General features: G+C 60.6%; 1 protein-coding gene across 1 annotated transcript; it reads left to right on the plus strand.

The window, feature by feature from the left end:
- Positions 1 to 1,550: 1,550 nt before the first annotated feature.
- On the plus strand, positions 1,551 to 10,690 carry DDX56 (DEAD-box helicase 56). Its single transcript, XM_065399270.1, has 14 exons — positions 1,551 to 1,627; positions 2,476 to 2,637; positions 3,149 to 3,309; positions 4,561 to 4,731; positions 5,126 to 5,216; positions 5,456 to 5,700; positions 6,198 to 6,317; positions 6,951 to 7,064; positions 7,711 to 7,805; positions 8,083 to 8,156; positions 8,557 to 8,646; positions 9,088 to 9,193; positions 9,700 to 9,800; positions 10,314 to 10,690. Exons 1-14 carry the CDS (start codon positions 1,574 to 1,576, stop codon positions 10,398 to 10,400), a joined length of 1,671 nt encoding a protein of 556 aa, XP_065255342.1. The 5' UTR covers positions 1,551 to 1,573; the 3' UTR covers positions 10,401 to 10,690.
- The last annotated feature ends 7,195 nt before the right edge of the window (positions 10,691 to 17,885 follow it).

Raw genomic sequence — 17,885 nt, forward strand, 5'->3', positions numbered from 1 at the left:
ATTAGCTGGAGCACAGAGTTTATTTTATCTCTGTAACTGGCGCTGGTGCGAGCACTGCTGGAATCCAGTGCCCAGTTCTGGTGCCCACAGTTCAAGAAGGATGGTGATTAATTGGAGCGGGGGCAGAGAAAAGCCAAGACAATGATTAAAGGATTAGAAAACCTGCTTCGTAATGAGAGACTCAAGGAGCTCAGTCTATTTAGCTCAACAAAGAGAAGGCTAAGGGGTGATTGGATCATAGTCTATAAGCACCTACATGGGGAACAAATTCAGCGGGGCTTGTCAATCTAGCGGGTAAAGCTGTAGCAGCGCAATGGCTGGAAGCTGAAGCTAGACAAATTCAGACTGGAAATAAGATGCACATTTTTAACAGGGAGGGTAATTAGCCACTAGAACAATTTCCCAAGGCTCGTGGTGCATTCTCCATCACCGGCAATGTTTAAAAACAGACTGGATGTGTTTCTACAAGATCTGCTCTACTTCAAACAAGAATTAATTCAGGGAAGTTTTAGGGCCTGGGTTATGCAGGGGTCAGCATAGCTGCTCACATTGGTTCCTTCTGGCCTTGAAATCTATAAAACAGTGGGGACCCTGATCTGTAATGGCATTTGGGTGCTGCCACAATACAAGTAAACTAGTTGTAAAATGGCCTGGATCCACGTGGAGTCAGCCCATGGTGCCTAAACACCACAAATCTGGCCCCAGCTTAACCAAAATGCTCTAAGTTGGTTCTTTTTCTTTGCCTTCATGTCTCTGAGCTGTTAGGCAAGGGATTTCCCAGCTTTTCTCTACCAACATGACTGGTAGAAACTTACACAATCACCTGACTCCAGGAGCAGGTGCTTTACTAAACATCAGGTATCATCAGACTGCTGAGAGTTGGCAACACTGGAGTAAAGACTGGCTGTGCTGCAGCTGGGCATCGGAACTGGCCCGGGGGTGGTGGGACAGCTGGGTCAGAACCGGCCCCGGGGAGCGGCTGGGGTGGAGCCAGGCGTTGGAACCAGCCACCATCCTGTGGTTTCTCCCTGCGCGGCCCCTGGCTTGTAGCAATGCCTTTGATGCCACCCCGGCTAGCTAGGTGGGTGGGTGGAACCCAGCATCCCTGGATCTCAAAGCCTGAGCCAAAGGGTCATTAATGGCCCTTTTGTCTCCTGAGCCCTGCTCTGGGGACTGAGGCCAAGAAGGGCCAAGCCCCACTATCCCAGCTCGGGGAGGGGGGGGTCTAGTGGTTAGAGCGGGGGGGGGGGGGGGGCTGGGAGCCAGGACTCCTGGGTTCTGTCCTTGGCTCTGGGAGGGGAGTGGGGGCCAGGGGTCAGAGCAGGGGGCTTCCCCTCCCTGGCCAATGGGCCCTCGCTAGCGCTCTGCTCCTGCCCCCTCCCGCTCCAGGCAGGGGCTGGCGGTTTGTGGGGGTGGGGCTCCTCCCCCCCGGGGTGCAGGACTCACCTCCTGCCGAGGGGGCAGCAGACGGAAGACGGGGGACGCGCTAGTCGCGTGGTTGCGCCTTTATGCTGCTTCCGCGCTGCAAGTGGCGCATGCGCCCTGAGTCGGGGGCGGACAGCGTAGGCTGGAGATGGAGCCGGAGTCGAGCTTCGCGCACATGGGGCTGGACGGGCGGCTGCTGCAGGTACCGGCCCCCGGGCTGGGCGGGAACTCAGGAGCCCCGGCTCCCAGCTCCCCCCGTCCCCCAGCTCTAGCCACTAGATTCCTCCCGGACCCACCCACCCCGGCCCCTCCCTGGGCTGGGGAGGGAACCCAGGAGTCCTGCCCCCCCCCATCCCTAGCCCCTCCCAGAGCCAGGAGAGGACCATGGGGTCCAGCCAGTGCCGCCCCCAGGGCAGGGTGGGAGGCACGAAGCCGGGAGGCCTTTCTCCCTGCAGAGGCCACAGGAGACCCCCGCCCTCCCTGTGTCCGTGGGGGGTGTCTCAGCGAGGGACCAGGCGCGTCCCACCAATCCAATCCCCCTCGGTGCCTGGGTCCCCTGGCAATGCCCAGCTGCTGCCCTGGGTGTGTGTTTGGGGGTTATGATGTGACCCCCCTCCGCTCTTCTTGGCATCCCCCCCAGCTGTGCTGTGGGGAGCATGGCCTAGTGGCTAGAGCGCTGGCTTGGCTGTCAGGGTGCTGGGGTTCTGTTCCTGGCCCTGCCACCCAGGTGTGTGGAGCTGGGGGCGCGTCCCCTGCTCTGTGGCATGGGGTGATGGGGCTGGGGTGAAATTCATCCCCTTGGCAAAGCTCCGTGCGATCTCGGCTGCCAGCTGCTGGCTCTGGTGGGGGCCTTAAGACTTGGGCATAGAGCCTGGCTACTTGCCCCTCTCACCCCCCCAGTGGGAAGAGCCCAGGGCACTGAGCGCTCTAGTCTCAGCCGACCGAGGGGCTGGAAGAGCCCTGCAGCGCCACCCCCACCCCCCCTTGTGCCCCAGACGCTTTGGCTGCTCTCTGGGGTTCCTACGAGGCTCCCTCCATTCATCCCCGCAGGCCATCGCTGAGCTGGGCTGGGCCAAGCCCACACTGATCCAGGAGAAGGCCATTCCGCTGGCCCTGGAGGGCAAGGACCTGCTGGCCCGGGCTAGGACTGGCTCTGGGAAGACGGCCGCCTATGCCATCCCCCTCCTCCAGCACTTGCTCCAAGTGAAGATGGTACGTCTGTCCCCGGGGGCACAACTAACGGCTCGGGCAGGGCTCCCTTCTTGGGGGAGCCCCTCACTGCACGGGGTCCAGGCCTGATCCTGTTAGGAGCCCCACTGGCTTGGGCAGCGGGAACCCTGAGTCCCTGAGAGAGCAGCTTGGGTCCTTCTGCCCCTCAGCCCGCATGGGCCCCTTTTGCTGCTCATGCCAAGGTGCCCTGGGTGGAGGGACGGGGACGGTCTCTGCTGCGGGCAGCCTGGGCGCCCTGGTGCATCAGATCAGAACCTGGCTCTCCAGTAGCTTGGTGCCTTCTCGAGCCCCAAGGCTGTTGCTGTGTAACAGGAGATGGTAGCACCTGGGGGGGCCTGCCCTGGAATGGGGGCAGTGCCCGGCTCGGGGCAGTGTCCATCCCTGGGGCACAGGCATTGTATCCTCTCCAGCGAGATACCCCGGGACATCCCACTGAGTGCATGGCAGGCCGTGGGTGCCCAGCTGGTGTCTGACCCTGACCCTTATCCTCCAGTCCCCCTTGGTGACGGAGCAGGCGGTGCGTGGGCTGGTCCTGGTGCCCACCAAGGAGCTGGGCCAGCAGGTGCTGCAGATGATCCGGCAGCTGACGGCGTACTGCTCCCGCGATGTCCGTGTCGCCGATGTCTCCGGGCAGGTGGACATGTCTGCACAGAGGTGAGAGCCCCAGGGAGAAGGGGCGGGCTGGGGCAGACAGGAGGGGGAGTGGGCTGGGGGCTGGGGAGGGGGAAGATAGGAACTTAGGGGGCCTGGTGCCCACTCATAGTCAGTGGTCAAAGCTGCCCGCTCCCTGGGAGCAGCCTGTGACTCGAGTGCCAGCCGCTCGCAGGACCCGATGCACCCCAGTCCACCATGGAGCCAAAGAGCCGGCTGGCTTGGCGGATGTCTGGGGATACACGATGGGGAGCTATTGGCCCCTCCCAACCCCAAGGGCTCTGCTGCCCTGGAGAGACCAGAGAGCCCCCGGTGAGCCAGTGGCAATGCGTCAGGCAGGGCCCCCGCTGGGGTCAGCTGCTCTCCGGCTGAAGCTCTCCACATGGATCTGCCTTTCCTGCCCTGATGGGGGCACTGCCCTTCCCTTCCCCCCCAGGCAGGAGCCCTGGGAGCTCTGTGGGCTCACGAACTCCCCATGAAGGAATTTCGGAGACACCTCCCTGGTTGGGGGTAGGGGCTCTGCAGTACAGTGACTAGCTAAGCCCGGCTGTGATCCAAGCCAGGCTGGCTACCAGGACCAGCATGGACCTGGCTGGGCCAGCCCAAGCTATGGACTAGCTCCACTCGGGGCAGGACTGGGGGCACAGCCTCTCTGCTCAGTGAGGATCACTGGCCAGCAGCTCCTGCGAGCTGAGCCCCTGGGGCAGTTACCCCATGTCCCTCCCTTCCCCCAACTGGTAGAGGCTGCCAGTGCGTGGGGCCGCTTCTGCTCCGGCCCCTCCTGCTCTCTGACCAGCTGTGGGGAGCAGCCAGGCCCTGAGAGCCGTGTCGTCCTTGGGGAAAGGAGCGGGACCTGTCTGGCTCCCTGCAAACCCAGGCAGCTGCTGTCCCAGTTGCACTAGAATCCTGGGCTACAAGGTTTTCTTTGCAACCGTAAGAGCTAGGGCCCGGGGGAGGGCGTGTGCGCGCGCGGGGGAGGGCGTGTGTGCCCTGGCTGGTTCTTGGCTGCACTCTGGGGAATGCTGCTGTATTAGAACCCTGCAGGCAGGCAGCAAGATCTAGCATTTGGGGTAGGGGACAAGGAGCAGGACTCCTGGGTTCTTTTCCTGGCTGTCCCTGACTTGCTGTGCGACCATGGGTAGTTCCGGTCCCCCACGCCGCGAAGGAGGCGCTGGCGATCGCTGTGTAACTGGCCTGGTGGTGACCCCGGCCCTGTGTGGCCCAGCCCCTCACGCCACTCTGTGCCCCCGGCAGGCCCATCCTGATGGAGAAGCCGGATGTGGTGGTGGGGACGCCGTCACGGGTCCTGGCTCACCTGCAGGGCCACAGCCTGAGCTTGCGCCACTCCCTGGAGGTGCTGGTCCTGGATGAGGCCGACCTACTCTTCTCCTTTGGCTTTGAGGAGGATCTGAAGAACCTGCTATGGTGAGCTGCTGGGGCTGGCCAGCCCTGCCCCCAGCCTGAGCAAGGGGGCCCTGGGGAGCAGGTATGATCTGGTAGGGTGGGGGGTCCATTCGGGAGAGGGAGTCATCTGGGGCGGGACCCAATGAGTGGGGTTGATTGGGGAGGGAAGATTTGCTTTGCTGCCTGTCGCCCGAGGGTCCATACTGCCTATAAGGCCCAGCCAGGGCTCCCCTGTCCTGGCTGAGGCTCAAGGCCGGGAGACTGTGACTGCTGTTGTGGGGAGGATCAAACCCCTCTTATGTGGGCTGTGGACAGAGCCCTCGGCAGCAGGGTGGCCAGCCTCTCCTGGAGCCTGTGGGGGGTGTCGCTCCGGGGCCGGGGGGAGGCTCTGAGCTGGTCTCTGGTTCCTTGGCAGCCACTTCCCCAAGATCTACCAGAGCTTCCTGATGTCGGCCACCTTCAGCGAGGAGGTACAGGCGCTGAAGGAGCTCGTGCTGCACAACCCGGTAAGGGGGGACCTGGGGGCTGCTTGGCGGGTTCGGCGTCTTTCCCCCATGGCTCTGGGCAGCTCTGCTCTGCGGCCTTGGGGCGGGCTCCTCACTGAACCATCCTGGCCTGTTATCCTGGGGGTCCCTGGGATTGGAGGGGGGAATGAGATCCCCCAGCCCCACTGCTGCGTGGGGGCTGGGCCCCCTCCCCAAGGGGCGGGGTTTGGGCTGAGCGCTAAGCCCCGCCCCGCTCGCAGGTGACCCTGAAGCTGCGGGAGTCTCAGCTGCCGGAGGCGGCCCAGCTGTGCCAGTACCAGATCCGCTGCGCGGGTGAGGAGGACAAGTTCCTGCTGCTCTACGCGCTGCTCAAGCTGGGGCTGGTGCGGGGCAAGGCCATCCTCTTCGTCAGCACCGTGGAGCGCGGCTACCGCCTCAAGCTCTTCCTGGAGCAGTTCAGCATCCCGGCCTGCGTGCTCAACGCCGAGCTGCCCGTGCAGTCCCGGTGAGCTAGGGAACAAGCCCTGGGGGATGGGAGGGGTGACCCATTGGGGCAGGAGAGATTGGGGGGGGTGGTCCATGCAGTCTGGGAGGGGGAGGAGTCCTGGGGTGGGGAGGGGTGACCCATTGGGGCAGGAGAGTTCGGGGGGGGGGGTCCATGCAGTCCATGGGGGGAAGAGCCCTGGGGGGTTGGGAACGACCCCTGGGGAGTGGGGAAGGGCAGCCCATTGGGGGGTGGTCCCTGCTGTCCGTGTGGAGGGGACGGGCACTCTGCCCTCCCTCATCCCCAGTGGATCCACACACACCGTGCAGTGCCCGGCCCTAGCACTGCCGCGTGGACAGGCCCTGACTGAGGGTTAGCACTCGCCAGCCCCGAGCTGCCATTGGACCCACGGGGACCCCAATAGCGCTGGGCAAGCCCCCCAAGAAGGGAGGGCAGCGCCTGTCGCCCTCCAGGGCGGGTCCCTGCGGCTCTCACTGACGCCTCTGCTTGGACTCCAGGTGCCACATCATAAGCCAGTTCAACCGGGGCTTCTACGACTACATCGTCGCCACTGACGAGCAGGTGCTGGCGGAGCCCGCGGTGCGGGCCAAGAGGAGGAAGGGTGCCAAGGCAGAGAAGTAAGGACCCGTCGGGACCCCCGGGCTGGCCGGCGCTGGCAACAGAGACTAGGCACTTGGTCCGTGTCCGCGGTAGCTAGGCCCGGCAGCGCCAGCCTCTGTCACCAGCGGGGGGCACCTGACTGCTCCATACTGCCCCTGCCTTATTCTGAGCCCCGCCCCCAGGCTCTGCCGGGGCCCCTCACCCCCAGCCAGCCCTTCAGCTCTGCCGGGGCCCCTCGCTCCCAGCCCCTCAGCACTGCTGGGGCCCTTCGCTCCCAGCCCCACCTCAGCCCTCCCCCCAGTTCTGCCGGGGCCCCTCACTCCCAGCCCCCTGCAATCCCAGCCCCAGCCCTGCCCCCCCTGTCCCTGCTGGGGCCCCACCCCCCACTCCCAGCTCTGCCGGGGCCCCTCACTCCCAGCCCCGCCCTCCAGCTCTGCCGGGGCCCCTCACTCCCAACCCCAGCCCTTCCCTCCAGCTCTGCTGGGGCCCCTCGCTCCCTGCGATCCCAGCCCTGCCCCGGAAGAAGAGCTCTAGGGAGCTGTCCTGCACTGGCAGCGCTGGCTGTTCTCCTGGGTCTCTGGTTTGGCTGGCTGGGGCTCGGGCTGGTGGGTTTGGCTGTGCCCTGAGGTCCCCTTCCCCTTCCCCTGCAGGGGCAAAGACCCAGAGTACGGCGTGGCACGGGGCATCGACTTCCAGAATGTCGCCACCATCATCAACTTCGACCCACCGCCCTCAGTCGAGTCCTACATCCACCGGGCTGGCAGGTAGGGGCTCGGGCTGCAGGGAGGGGTGGGAGGTTCTGCTTTGGTCCATATGGGCTGGTAGCACCCAGCTGGCTGGCTGTGGAACCCCAGGGTGTCCCCAAGGGGTACTGCCCCATGGCTGGGTCTCCAGCCAGAGGCACTAGGCTGGGCTCCTCTGGCTCTCCCTGCAGTGCCGGTGTGTGTAAGGCACCTGGCTGGCACCGAGCTTGCTGGGGCCGCGCCAGCAGCAGCCCCCAAGTCAGGGGGTTCTGTCTCTAGGCTCTCGGGTCAGTTGGGGCTGGGGGGATATCAGGGGGGCCCATGGAGCTGGGAGCCAGCGCTTAGGCCTCTTGAAGTCCCTGGGGCTGTCTCCTGTGACCCAGGCCCTGCCCCATCCCATCGGCGAGGCCAGGACACCCAGCTAATCAGGCCCAATCCGGGACAGTGCCATGGGGAGGGCACAGCCCTCGCCTGGCCTTGGTACCTTCCACGGCCGTGTCCCAGCCCCTGGGGCCGATTGCCCACCCATGGGTCTGGGGGGCAGGGCGGGCGGTAGGGCTCCTCTGCGCAGCAGGGCAGGTGGAAGCTGCTGGGTCCCAGGCATGGCAGGAGAAGGCCCTCTGCCAATCCCACCTGCCCCCAACGCTCTCCCCTCTGCCCCTTGCAGGACGGCCCGTGCTGACAACCCCGGCACAGCCCTGACTTTCGTGACACACCCAGAGTGCCCCCTGCTGGCCGAGATTGAGGAGGCTCTCGCAGGAGGTCAGTGAGTGCTGGGGCTGGGGTCCTATGGGGGTGGGGAGATCTGGGCACACGGCTCGACTGGCTGCCTGGCTGGGAAAGGGTTTGAGCCATTCTTGGGGAAGGCCCAGCCAGTCTGGTGGGGGCTGGGTGGGAGGAGGGGTTCCCTGTATCTCCTGCACAGGTTGTGTCCTGCCCCAGCCCCGCCCCCACTCCTCAGGATGTGGGGGCTGCGGGTCCCGTCCTGGGCCATGGTGCCGAGGTCCCTGGTCCTGACAGGCCCCTTCTGTCCCCACAGAGAGCACCGAGCCTGTGCTGCGCCCCTACCAGTTCCGGATGGAGGAAGTCGAGGGGCTCCGCTACAGATGCCGGGTCAGTGGAGGGGGGGCGGGAGATGGGCACGGGCAAAGCCACCAACCCAAAACAGCGCCCAGCCTGCCAAGTAGCCAGGGGCCGGGTGGGAAACACCCCTTCTCTCCCCCTGGGTCCCCAGCATCTGGGGGATCCTCCCCATACAGCGCTGGGGAAGGGACAGTGGGGCCCAAGGCAGCTTGCCCAGAGCGGGGGTGCTTGGAGCAGGTGCCAGGCCCTGGGGGGTTGGGGGAGTTGCCAGGGCCTATGGGGTTGAAGTCCCACCGGAGGGCAGGAGCCATGGGGGAGGGACGTGCTGGGGCCTGGGGGGCCGAGTTCTGGCCCTGTCTGTGCAGGGGGCTCTGACCTCCTCCCTCTAACCTCTCCTCTCTCTTCTCCCTCCCCCCCCCCCGCCCCCCAGGATGCCATGCGCTCCGTCACCAAGCAGGCCATCAAGGAGGCGCGGCTGCGGGAGATCAAGGAGGAGCTACTCAACTCGGAGAAGCTGAAGGTGGGGGGCAGCAGTGAGGGGGCTGGGAACGAAGCTGAGTGCGGCCCCTCCCTCTGCAGGGAGTGAACCCTACTGCCCTGGGGGATTGGCTCCCCAGTGCGCACAGACGGGCTGGCTGCAGTGGGGCGTGCCTAGGCATGGCCTTGTCTCTGGCCTGGGGGGTGGGCGCCTGGTCCCACATGGGGTGGGGCAGGACCAGAGCCTGACTCCTGCTGAAGGGAACAGGCATTGGGGGCTTGTGGGGGCTGGGGGCACGGAACCCCGGGGGCGGGGTGAGCTGTGGGGGGGCATGGAACCCTTGGGGGGGGCACTGACTCCCATGATGGGCTCTGGGCAGGGGGCACTGAACCACGGGGCAGGCTGGTGGGGGGTGGGGGGCAGTTCAGAGGGGCCCTGTCTCTCTGCAGCTGGGTCTGGGCTCAACCCTCCCCCTCCCCCCAGACGTACTTCGAGGACAATCCCCACGACCTGCGGCTGCTGCGCCACGACCGGCCCCTGCACCCGGCCATCGTCAAACCGCACCTGCGCAACGTGCCTGAGTACCTGGGTCAGTGCCACCCGCCAGGGCTGGGCTCGCAGGTTTCCAGCTGGGGGGAGGGGAGCAGGGACAGGGGCACTTCTGGGGTCCCTTGTTGCCTCTCTAGCGCCTTTCACCCAGCATGATCCCAAAGGTCCTCCAGACCCTTTATAGAGCCCCCTTATCCGGCGCTGAGATGCGCTTCTGTGGGGCAGGGGGCAGGGGCTGGTTACAGTGACCCCTTACCCGGCACTGAGACCCAGCTCCTCTGGGGTGGGGCATGGGAGCTGGTTATACAGGGACCAGTCACCGAGTCGCAGCCCATCTGGGGTGGGGCACAGGGGCTGTTAGCCCCAGGGCACAGTCTCCTGCCAGTTTGGGGCAGGATTGGGGGGGGCCTGGCCCTGCAGCAGGGATATCCAGGGTGTTGGGTTCCCCCAGCTCTGTCCTGGCCTCGCTGGGTGGGGCAGGGAGTCCCAGGTTCAGGGCCCAGCCAGCCCCAGCTGCAGCTCCTGACCTGTCTTCTCCCCCAGCAGTGCCCCCCACCCTGCGCGCCATTGCCCAGCCCCTGCTCAACAAGCGCAAGCGACGGAAACACTTGGCCCCCAGCAGCAGCCGCCCCAGGGGGGGCTTCCAGGTGGGTGTCTGGGCTGGGCTCCTCCCCGAACCCCAGAGCACTGATGGCTGGAGGGGGGGTGATGGTGATGGCTGGAGGGGGGGTTCCCCACAAAGCCTCCGGTCCCCAGCATGGAGCTGAGGCCAAGGCAGAGGGCCCAGGAGGGGGAGAGGCTGTGATGGTGCCCACCCAGCCCCAGGGGGCCTTATCCTAGGGGCTCGGTAGCTGGCACCACCATGTGCTGGACGGGGGGGAGGGGGGGGTGTCAGACCCACATTGTAGGGGGTGGGGGAGTATTCAGGGGGACCCAAGACAGCAGGAGATTCTGGGAGCCAGTGGGTCGCAACAGCCCACGTTCTTCTTGATCCAGGGAGGCAGAGCCGCATCCAGCCAGCAGGGGTCACTGGGGAGCCAGCCCCACTGCATTGCCTGGGTATGGGGCCCCAATGCAGAGGAGGCAGCCGGTGGGGGGAGGGAGGTGGAGCCCCCCCAACTCCCAACTGCTGCCCCTAACCCCCGCTGCTTCTCTCCTAGGCCGGGGGCGGGCGCAACCCTCTGCGGAGCTTCCAGTACATGGGGAGGAGACCCCGGCGCCCAGCTAGCAAGGGGAAGACATCCTGAGCCGTCAGCGACAGCACCTGGCTGGACTCAGAATGGACAATGTCCCGTGTGGCTGGGGCCGATTCCCCCGCTGGGCCAAGAGGAGACAAACGCTGCCCCCTGCGCCCCACTGCCCCTGCCTGGCTCTGCTCTCTGAGCAGGGGTCTTATGGGGCACCTGTGGCTGGGCGTGGGCATCTCCTGCTGCTGGCGTCAGCCACGCCCCAGTGCCAGGCCCCGGGCGCCTGAGTGTGGCTGTGGGGAGGGGGGGCTGGGGCCAAAGGATTGCAGCTGACCCCAATAAAGCTCAGTGCTGGCTCCACACGGCTGGGTCTCTCTCCTGGGGCTGGGCTGCCCCCTGCTCCCCTGGAGGCACCGGCCAGGACACAGCTTGGGGTTGCTCTGAGCAGCCTGGAGGAGGGGGAAACTGCTCCGTCCTCTCACCCCCGGCCTGCTCTGGGTGGGGGCTGGATGTGAATGTTGGGGGGGTATCTAGCCAGGCCTGGTGCAGTGCTGGCCCCTCTGCCTAGCTGAGAGTGCCAATGCTCATCCCACGGGCTGCCGTAGGGGGTGGAACCGTGTCTGGCTCCCGGGGGGACGTGCCTGGAGCCTGGCTCAGTTCAAACCCCAGGTGCATGCTGGCCCCTCCAGGGGACACTGCTGTGGCAGTGTCCAGCAGCACACGTCACTGGGGGCTTTGGCAAACCCACTTTGCACGGTGGCCTCAGGTTTCATGCCCTGGTGTTGGGGGGTGGCAAAGGAGCCAACACTCGGCCTTGGGGCTCTCAGGTCCTCAGCTGCTTGTGGCAGCCTCCAGCAGGAGGCAGCCAGGAGGCATAGGGGGAGGATTCCACGTTTAGTTACAGCCAAGGATTGTGTTTCTGTGTGGCCACAGAGAATGCCCCTCCTCCCCCCTCCCCCCCCCCCCACCTTTTAAAGCAAGTTCTCTTCTCCTTTCAAAGTCAGAAACGCATCAGGTGCTTGTATCTCCCCTGGGCCGGTCAGTGCCATCACCCCCAATACAGCCATCAGTTTGTGAGAAAACCGGCCCCTCTGCTCAGTGCCCGGGGTGCAGGCTGTCTGATTACATTGTCCTTCCCCTTCCCTGCTTGCCACGGAACAAGAGCTGGGATTGAAGGAACGAGCCAGACTCTCCTCACCTGTGCGGCAGGCCAGCGGACCTGGGGGAGCTGGAGCTGAGCTGGATTTCTTGGGGAAATCAGGGCATTGAACCTTTCAGTTCTCTGGCTCGTGCAGGGGCTGTTCCTACCGCGTTTAAAGTGCATGTCCCACGCTCCCCCGGGACAGGTGGGTACCTCTAATGGTTACAGAGACGGGGGGGTGTTCTGTGGAGTTTAGACGGGATGCTCCGTCTGCCCTGCCTGGCCTTTCTCTATGCCCCCCAGCCATGCTGCTCTTAGGGAAATTATTGCTGCCTGCCCCCACCCACGCTGACATGCATCAATCCAGGCCTACAGGGCCCATGGGCATAGGATGGGCTAATGCCCCAGGGCCACGTTGCCTAGTTATTTCACTCTCCTGGTTTAGGCGGAGAGGCTGGGGGCACCCGTCTGGGATCCCAGCAGGCACTCCATGTCCTGAGCAGGCCCCGGGCCTTGTTCCTCGCTGGGGATCAAGGTGAAGGCACTGTCTTGCTGGGGGTTCTGTGGTCAGGGTGACTCCCTGGGGTGGCCAGTACAACTGCAGCCCAGAAAACCAGAGCTCTGCTGCCCGGAACTGGGCCCTGCCCGGGGGTGTCCATGGGGGCAGGAGCCAGCTCACCAACTGCCATGCGTCTGAGGAAGTGGGCATTCACCCCCGAAAGCTTATGCTCTAATACGTCTGTTAGTCTATAAGGTGCCACAGGACTCTTTGTCGCTTTTTACAGATCCAGACTAACACGGCTACCCCTCTGATACTTCTCACCAACTGTGAGCATCCTCCGGGGCCCTCTCCCTGCCAAGGGAAAGTCCCTGCCTGTGCCAGGGGTATGCTGGCTTCGTGGCCTGGCTCAGCCCCATGCGCCCCAGGGCTCAGGCTGGGGGCACTCTGCTGCAAGCACTGGGCAGGGCTTAACGGCCCCAGACACCAGGGCTCGGGCGATCTATGGGGGTTTCTGAGTCCATATTGCAGCTTGTGGTGACTGGTAGATCCCAGACAGCAATGGGTCTCGCGGGGGAGAGGTGGCAAGTGTGCTGGGGGCCTGGGCCGGCTCCAGGCACCAGCCGACCAAGCACGTGCTTGGGGAGGCGCCTGGTAAGGGGCGGCCAATTTTGGGTTTGGCGGGGGGCGCTCAGGGTTTTTTGTTTTGGGGGGGGGTTCGGTCGGGCGGCGCTGGGGGTGGGGTGGGTTGTTTTTGTTTTGGTGCCTGGGGGGGGATTCGGCAGCGGCGCTCCGGGGGGGGGGGGGGTTGTTTGGCGGCGCTCGGCGGGAGGTGTGTGTGGCAGCGGGAGGGTTCGGCTGCACGGCGTTCCGCTGGGGGCGGGGTGTTCAGCAGCACTCCGTGGGGGGCTGGGGGGGTTCAGCGGCACGGTGCTGAGGGTGTGTGTTATGGCGGCGCTATGGAGGGTGGCACTCTTTTTTTTTTTTTTTTTTTTTTTTGCTTGGGGCGGCAAAAAAGTTAGAGCCGGCCCTGCTGGGGGCACAAAGGTGGGGTTGGAGTCACCTGGGGGCTGGGAGGGTGGGGTCCTGTTACCTGGGGGACAGGAGGATGGGGTCCTGTTACCTTGGGAACGGGAGGGTGGAGTCAGGGTTGCCGGGGGGACAGGAGGGTGGGGTCCCATTACCTGGGGGACGGGAGGGCGGGATCAGGATTGCCCAGGGCCCTTGCCTGTACATTCACAGGCTGCCTGACAGAGCAAGCAGGTGTCCTTGGCACATCGACCAGGCTCCTCATATCTGCTGCTGCATCAGCCTTATTGGGGCCTGGGACTGTGATCCAAGGCCGTAGGCGTCGGTTAGCCGGGCGATAACAGGATGGGGCAGAGGGCACCCACAGTCCCTGACACGCAGCACCAGATTAACGCATAAACTAACTAAACTACAGCTTGGGACCTCGAAACAAGAAAAACCTGACTCCATTTCCAATTTCCTCAAAATTGGTTGATAACTAAAGGAGATATGGGGGAAAGAAGATTCTCTCTAAATACAGACATTTTCATGCAAATATGACACAAATTTACATATCTGGCACAAATACCCTTACCTTACCCTCACCCTTCACTAATGGTTCATTACTGACAGGCGGGAGGCCAGGGCTGAGAAAAAAGCCATAACTGCACTTGTAAAATTAGTATTTCTATAAGTAAGTCTGCTATCAGTCTCCTAAGGCAGCGTTTTGTTGGTCAGCTGCTACGGGTGAAATTCTGACCGTGCCTTCAGAACTTATTTAAATAAATAATCTCACTGCCGATAAAATTGGGAAAAATGTGAGGTCGGAGACGGCAGTGTCGTGTAGCAATTCTGCTAAGCTCGTACTCGTATGGGACTCGTCCTAGGAGTGACGTCACGTATAGCGTCCCCCTTGGCTGGTGAGAGCCAGAAGGCTGCCATCTTTTGTTTATGGTCCTGCACGCTCGGTCATACAGTGTCTTTGCTCCTGTTTTTCTTCATTTTCTTAAATGTTAGTGTGTTTGTTCCTCTTCTGATCTGTACATACGGACCATTGTGTGTTTTAGTGCGCACGCCGCTTGCTGCTCCATGTGCTATCCAGGCTTCACATGACTGAGTTTGCAGGTGATCGTCTTATGGACTATGGTCAAGTGGATCTTGAGGAGGATAAATTTGGGTTGGCTTCCCTCCATCAGTTTTGGGAACCTTCCCAATAAACATCAGAGAGTGCTGATGAAAGGATAAATAGAGGGTTTTGAGAGAAGTGAAGGCAGATATACATATATATCAAAATATTCTGAGCACTTGGTGAGCAAGTTATTTCAAACTATGTGCATATATGATTTATAGACTATTAAATAGTCATTATATTTGCTTGAATATAGGCTAGTTTTTCCTCACTTTCTCAATGCCTGGCTAGAGATCATCAGTCTTTTTTCTGGTAAATTCTTTCTCTTTCGTGCATATAGCGTGTTGTCACTCTGTGTGTCCGAGGTGTTTACTCAAGATTAATTAGTGGTCCTGGGGGAGACAGAGGATAGAGAAGCGAACGCGAAGAGAGAGATCTGCCTAGAAAAAAGACTGGGATATTCTGCTCAGCGGGTTTGGAGCACACAAGATATTTTCTTATAGGTAGTATGTTATGTAAAAATTCATATATAGACTTCTAAATCACATATCATATGCATAATACATTGTATTTTTATAGTATGGCAAAAGAAAAATCCCAACAATTCATTGTTTCATAGCGAAAATTAATCAGAATAAACATTTGTAAATATATTTTATAGAGAGTCTGGATAAACTTTGTAATAACAAAATTAATCAAATGTTTTTTTAATTTATTCATATGAAAAGAAGGATAATTTTCCTTATTCATGGTGTAAAAAAAAAATGATATATCCTCTCTTGTTTTCCTGTGAGAACATAGACAAAATAGCACTAACTTTCACAGAAATATCCTGGTAAAATAACAGGTATTAGGCATATATATATATATATATATATATATATTTGTTGTTGTATAGATATATAAATCTCAATATTTATAATATAAAATTAATTTTTTTACTGGTTTTTGGAAGCGATTTTGCAGCTTTTTTTTAGTCCAATGGTAACAAACTGCTCAGGAGAAAGGTCATTTTTGCAACTGAAATATATCAAGAATGAATCCAGGGAACCAATTGGCTAAGATGGAGATGATCAGTGAAAATGCAAATGACTTGGCTGGCAGGAGGGAGGGGCTCAGGATACCTGCCTACCTGTAACCAGACCCCTGGGGCTGAGTGGGACAGAGAGATGCTCCCCGCCCCCCTGCACACCAGAGAGGGGGCTCACGCTGGCTCTGATGCTGTGACCAGAGCAGAGAGCTCCCTGCCTGCCCCACTGGGACAGCAAGGGCAGCGCAGAGCACGGTGGGAGCTGAGACCCTAGCTGAGTGGGGGGACACACAGGCAGGGCAGGTCTGCTGCCAACCAGGTTTGCCTGGTCCAGAGGTGCTGCTGGGAAGTGATTACACAGCAGGGAGGAAGCTACCAGGGACAGGGCTCAGAGGGGCTATGACCCCAGGCCCAGCCAGCGAGAGGGAACAGGTCCCACTCCCTTCCCCAGCAGCTGAATTCCAGACCGAGCTGTGGAAGGATCCCTCCTTGGAAAAGCTAAGGGAACTTGCTGGCCACAGCGCTGGGGAAGGCTGCAGGGACAGAGTCCTGTGGGAGAAGGGATTCCAGTACCAGGAATGGGCTCCCCAAGGGAAAGTAAAACTGTGGGGAATCGGGAGGCAGCTGGTGGTGCCCCAGGAATCCACAGGGTTCTTCCTGTTCGAGCTGCTGTATGGAAGGAAAGTGAGGGGACCCCTGGACCTGGAAGGGGAGGATTGGGAGGTGAAGGGGGAAGACGCCCTGGTGGATCTCTTCTCTGAGGTGGGAGCCAATCTCCCCATCAGGTGTTCCCTGTTCAGAGTCACTGGGAAAGCAGCCCAAAACCTGGAGAGAGAGGTCAAGGACATGCTGGATTTAGATGTGATCCAGCCATTGAACAGCCCACAGGCCTCACCTGTGGGGCTGGTCCCCAAGGGAGACAGGATGATCTGGTTTTGTGGGGACTATCGGAAGCTTAAAGCCATCATGGTGTCCGATCCCTACCCCATGCCTAGACCTGGGGAGATTCTAGACAAGCTGAGGGGGATGGGGAACTTGGCCCTGGCGTACATCGATGACGTGTGTCTTTAGTCAGACCTGGGAGGAACATGTGTCCCAGGTGAAGAGGGGGCTGGGCTGCCTCAAGAAGGCAGGACTGATGGTAAAAGCTGAAAAGTGCAAGGTGGAGATGATCAGAAATTGGCCCATTCCCCAGACCAAGAAACAAATCCAGGCCTTTATCAGGAAGGCAGGGGGCTACCGGAGGTTTGTACCTCACGTTAGCTCCCTAGCTGCCCCCATCCCTGAGCTATGTGAGAGGGGTAAGCCAGACGAGGTGGGCTGGACTGAGCAGTGCCAGAGGGCTCTCTGTATACTTAAGGAGGCTCTAATCCAGGGCCCGGTAAATCTGGTAAACCCAGAGTTTGCCAAGCCTTTTGCAGTGTTCACCGATGCCTCAGATGCAAGGCTGGGCACGGTGCTGATGCAAGCCAATGCTGAGGGGAGGAGACACCCCATCGGGTACCTGAGCAAGAAACTGCTGCCCCGGGAGCCTGAATTGCAGCCCTCCAAACTGGAGCGCTGGGAAAAGACCCAATCCCAGTTTAAAGCCCAGGGGTATTGGGGTGGCAAAAGGGCACGGGCTGCATAAACCTTCCCACATGCAGCCTGCAAGCGCCATCAAGCACAACAGACCCCCAGGAGGGTGTGAAACTGGAATGTCCTGGTGTAACTCCCACCAAGGAATGGGAGAGGTGCTGGGGCATCCATGGGAACGTTGGTGGGTTCGAACTTCCCCAGGTCACTGGCTAAAGTGACGTCGCTCAGTTCAGTCTCAAAGGGGGGCAAGATGTGACGAAGTGGGACTGTTCTTAATGTTTCCTCTGAATACTGTGTGGGTGCCTCAGTTTCCCCTATGCATTTCTTAAGTCTCCAGTGTGCATAAATGGCCGACAATCTGTCTCCTAGCAACAAATGGCCAGGGCCCTTCCCCCTTGCAAGGGGATAGCTGAAGATGAACAAAGAGATTAGGTGACCTCCTGGCCCCGGAAAGAGACAAAGGACAGAAAGGTGGGGCTGGAGGGGGTTTTCAGTTTGGAGCTGGCTGGGGATGGGAAGTGAGGGCAGACGGGGTTGTCTGGCTCGCTGGGCCCCAGAATGGACCTGGCTGAGGGATCCCGTTCTCTGTACCTACAAGCTATGTTTTAGACCATGTTCCTGTCATCTAATAAACCTCTGTTTTACTGGCTGGCTGAGAGTCACGTCTGACTGCGAAGTGGGGGTGCAGGACCCTCTGGCTTCCCTAGGACCCCGCCTGGGCAGACTCGCTGTGGGAAGCGCACGAAGGGGCATATGCTGAATGCTTCAAGGTCAGACCCAGGAGGTGAAGCCGTGTGAGCTTCTTGCCCTGAAGACAGTCTGCTCCGAGGGAGAGGAGGCTCCCCAATGTCCTGACTGGCTTTGTGGGGAGCAGTTTCAGAGCATCGCCCGGGGACTCCGTGACAGTCAGTATTAAAATGAATGTGATGTGCAGACAGACATACTGCAGGTTGTCCTGCCTCCATTAAATAAGCTGGTCTGTGTAACTGTAACTGCTTTTGTGTTGCTGTAGCTATAAAGTTTTCATATCTACTAATTAAGAAATCATAGATGAAAATACGTTAATTTGAAACTATTTTATAATGCAAACAGGAATACTGCAAGACGTGTTTTAGTTTGATTATTATTCTATTTTTACAGCTTCGCCTTTGTATATATGC

The sequence above is a fragment of the Emys orbicularis genome, chromosome 2 (assembly GCF_028017835.1).
Source record: "Emys orbicularis isolate rEmyOrb1 chromosome 2, rEmyOrb1.hap1, whole genome shotgun sequence".
Lineage (NCBI taxonomy): Eukaryota > Metazoa > Chordata > Testudines > Emydidae > Emys > Emys orbicularis.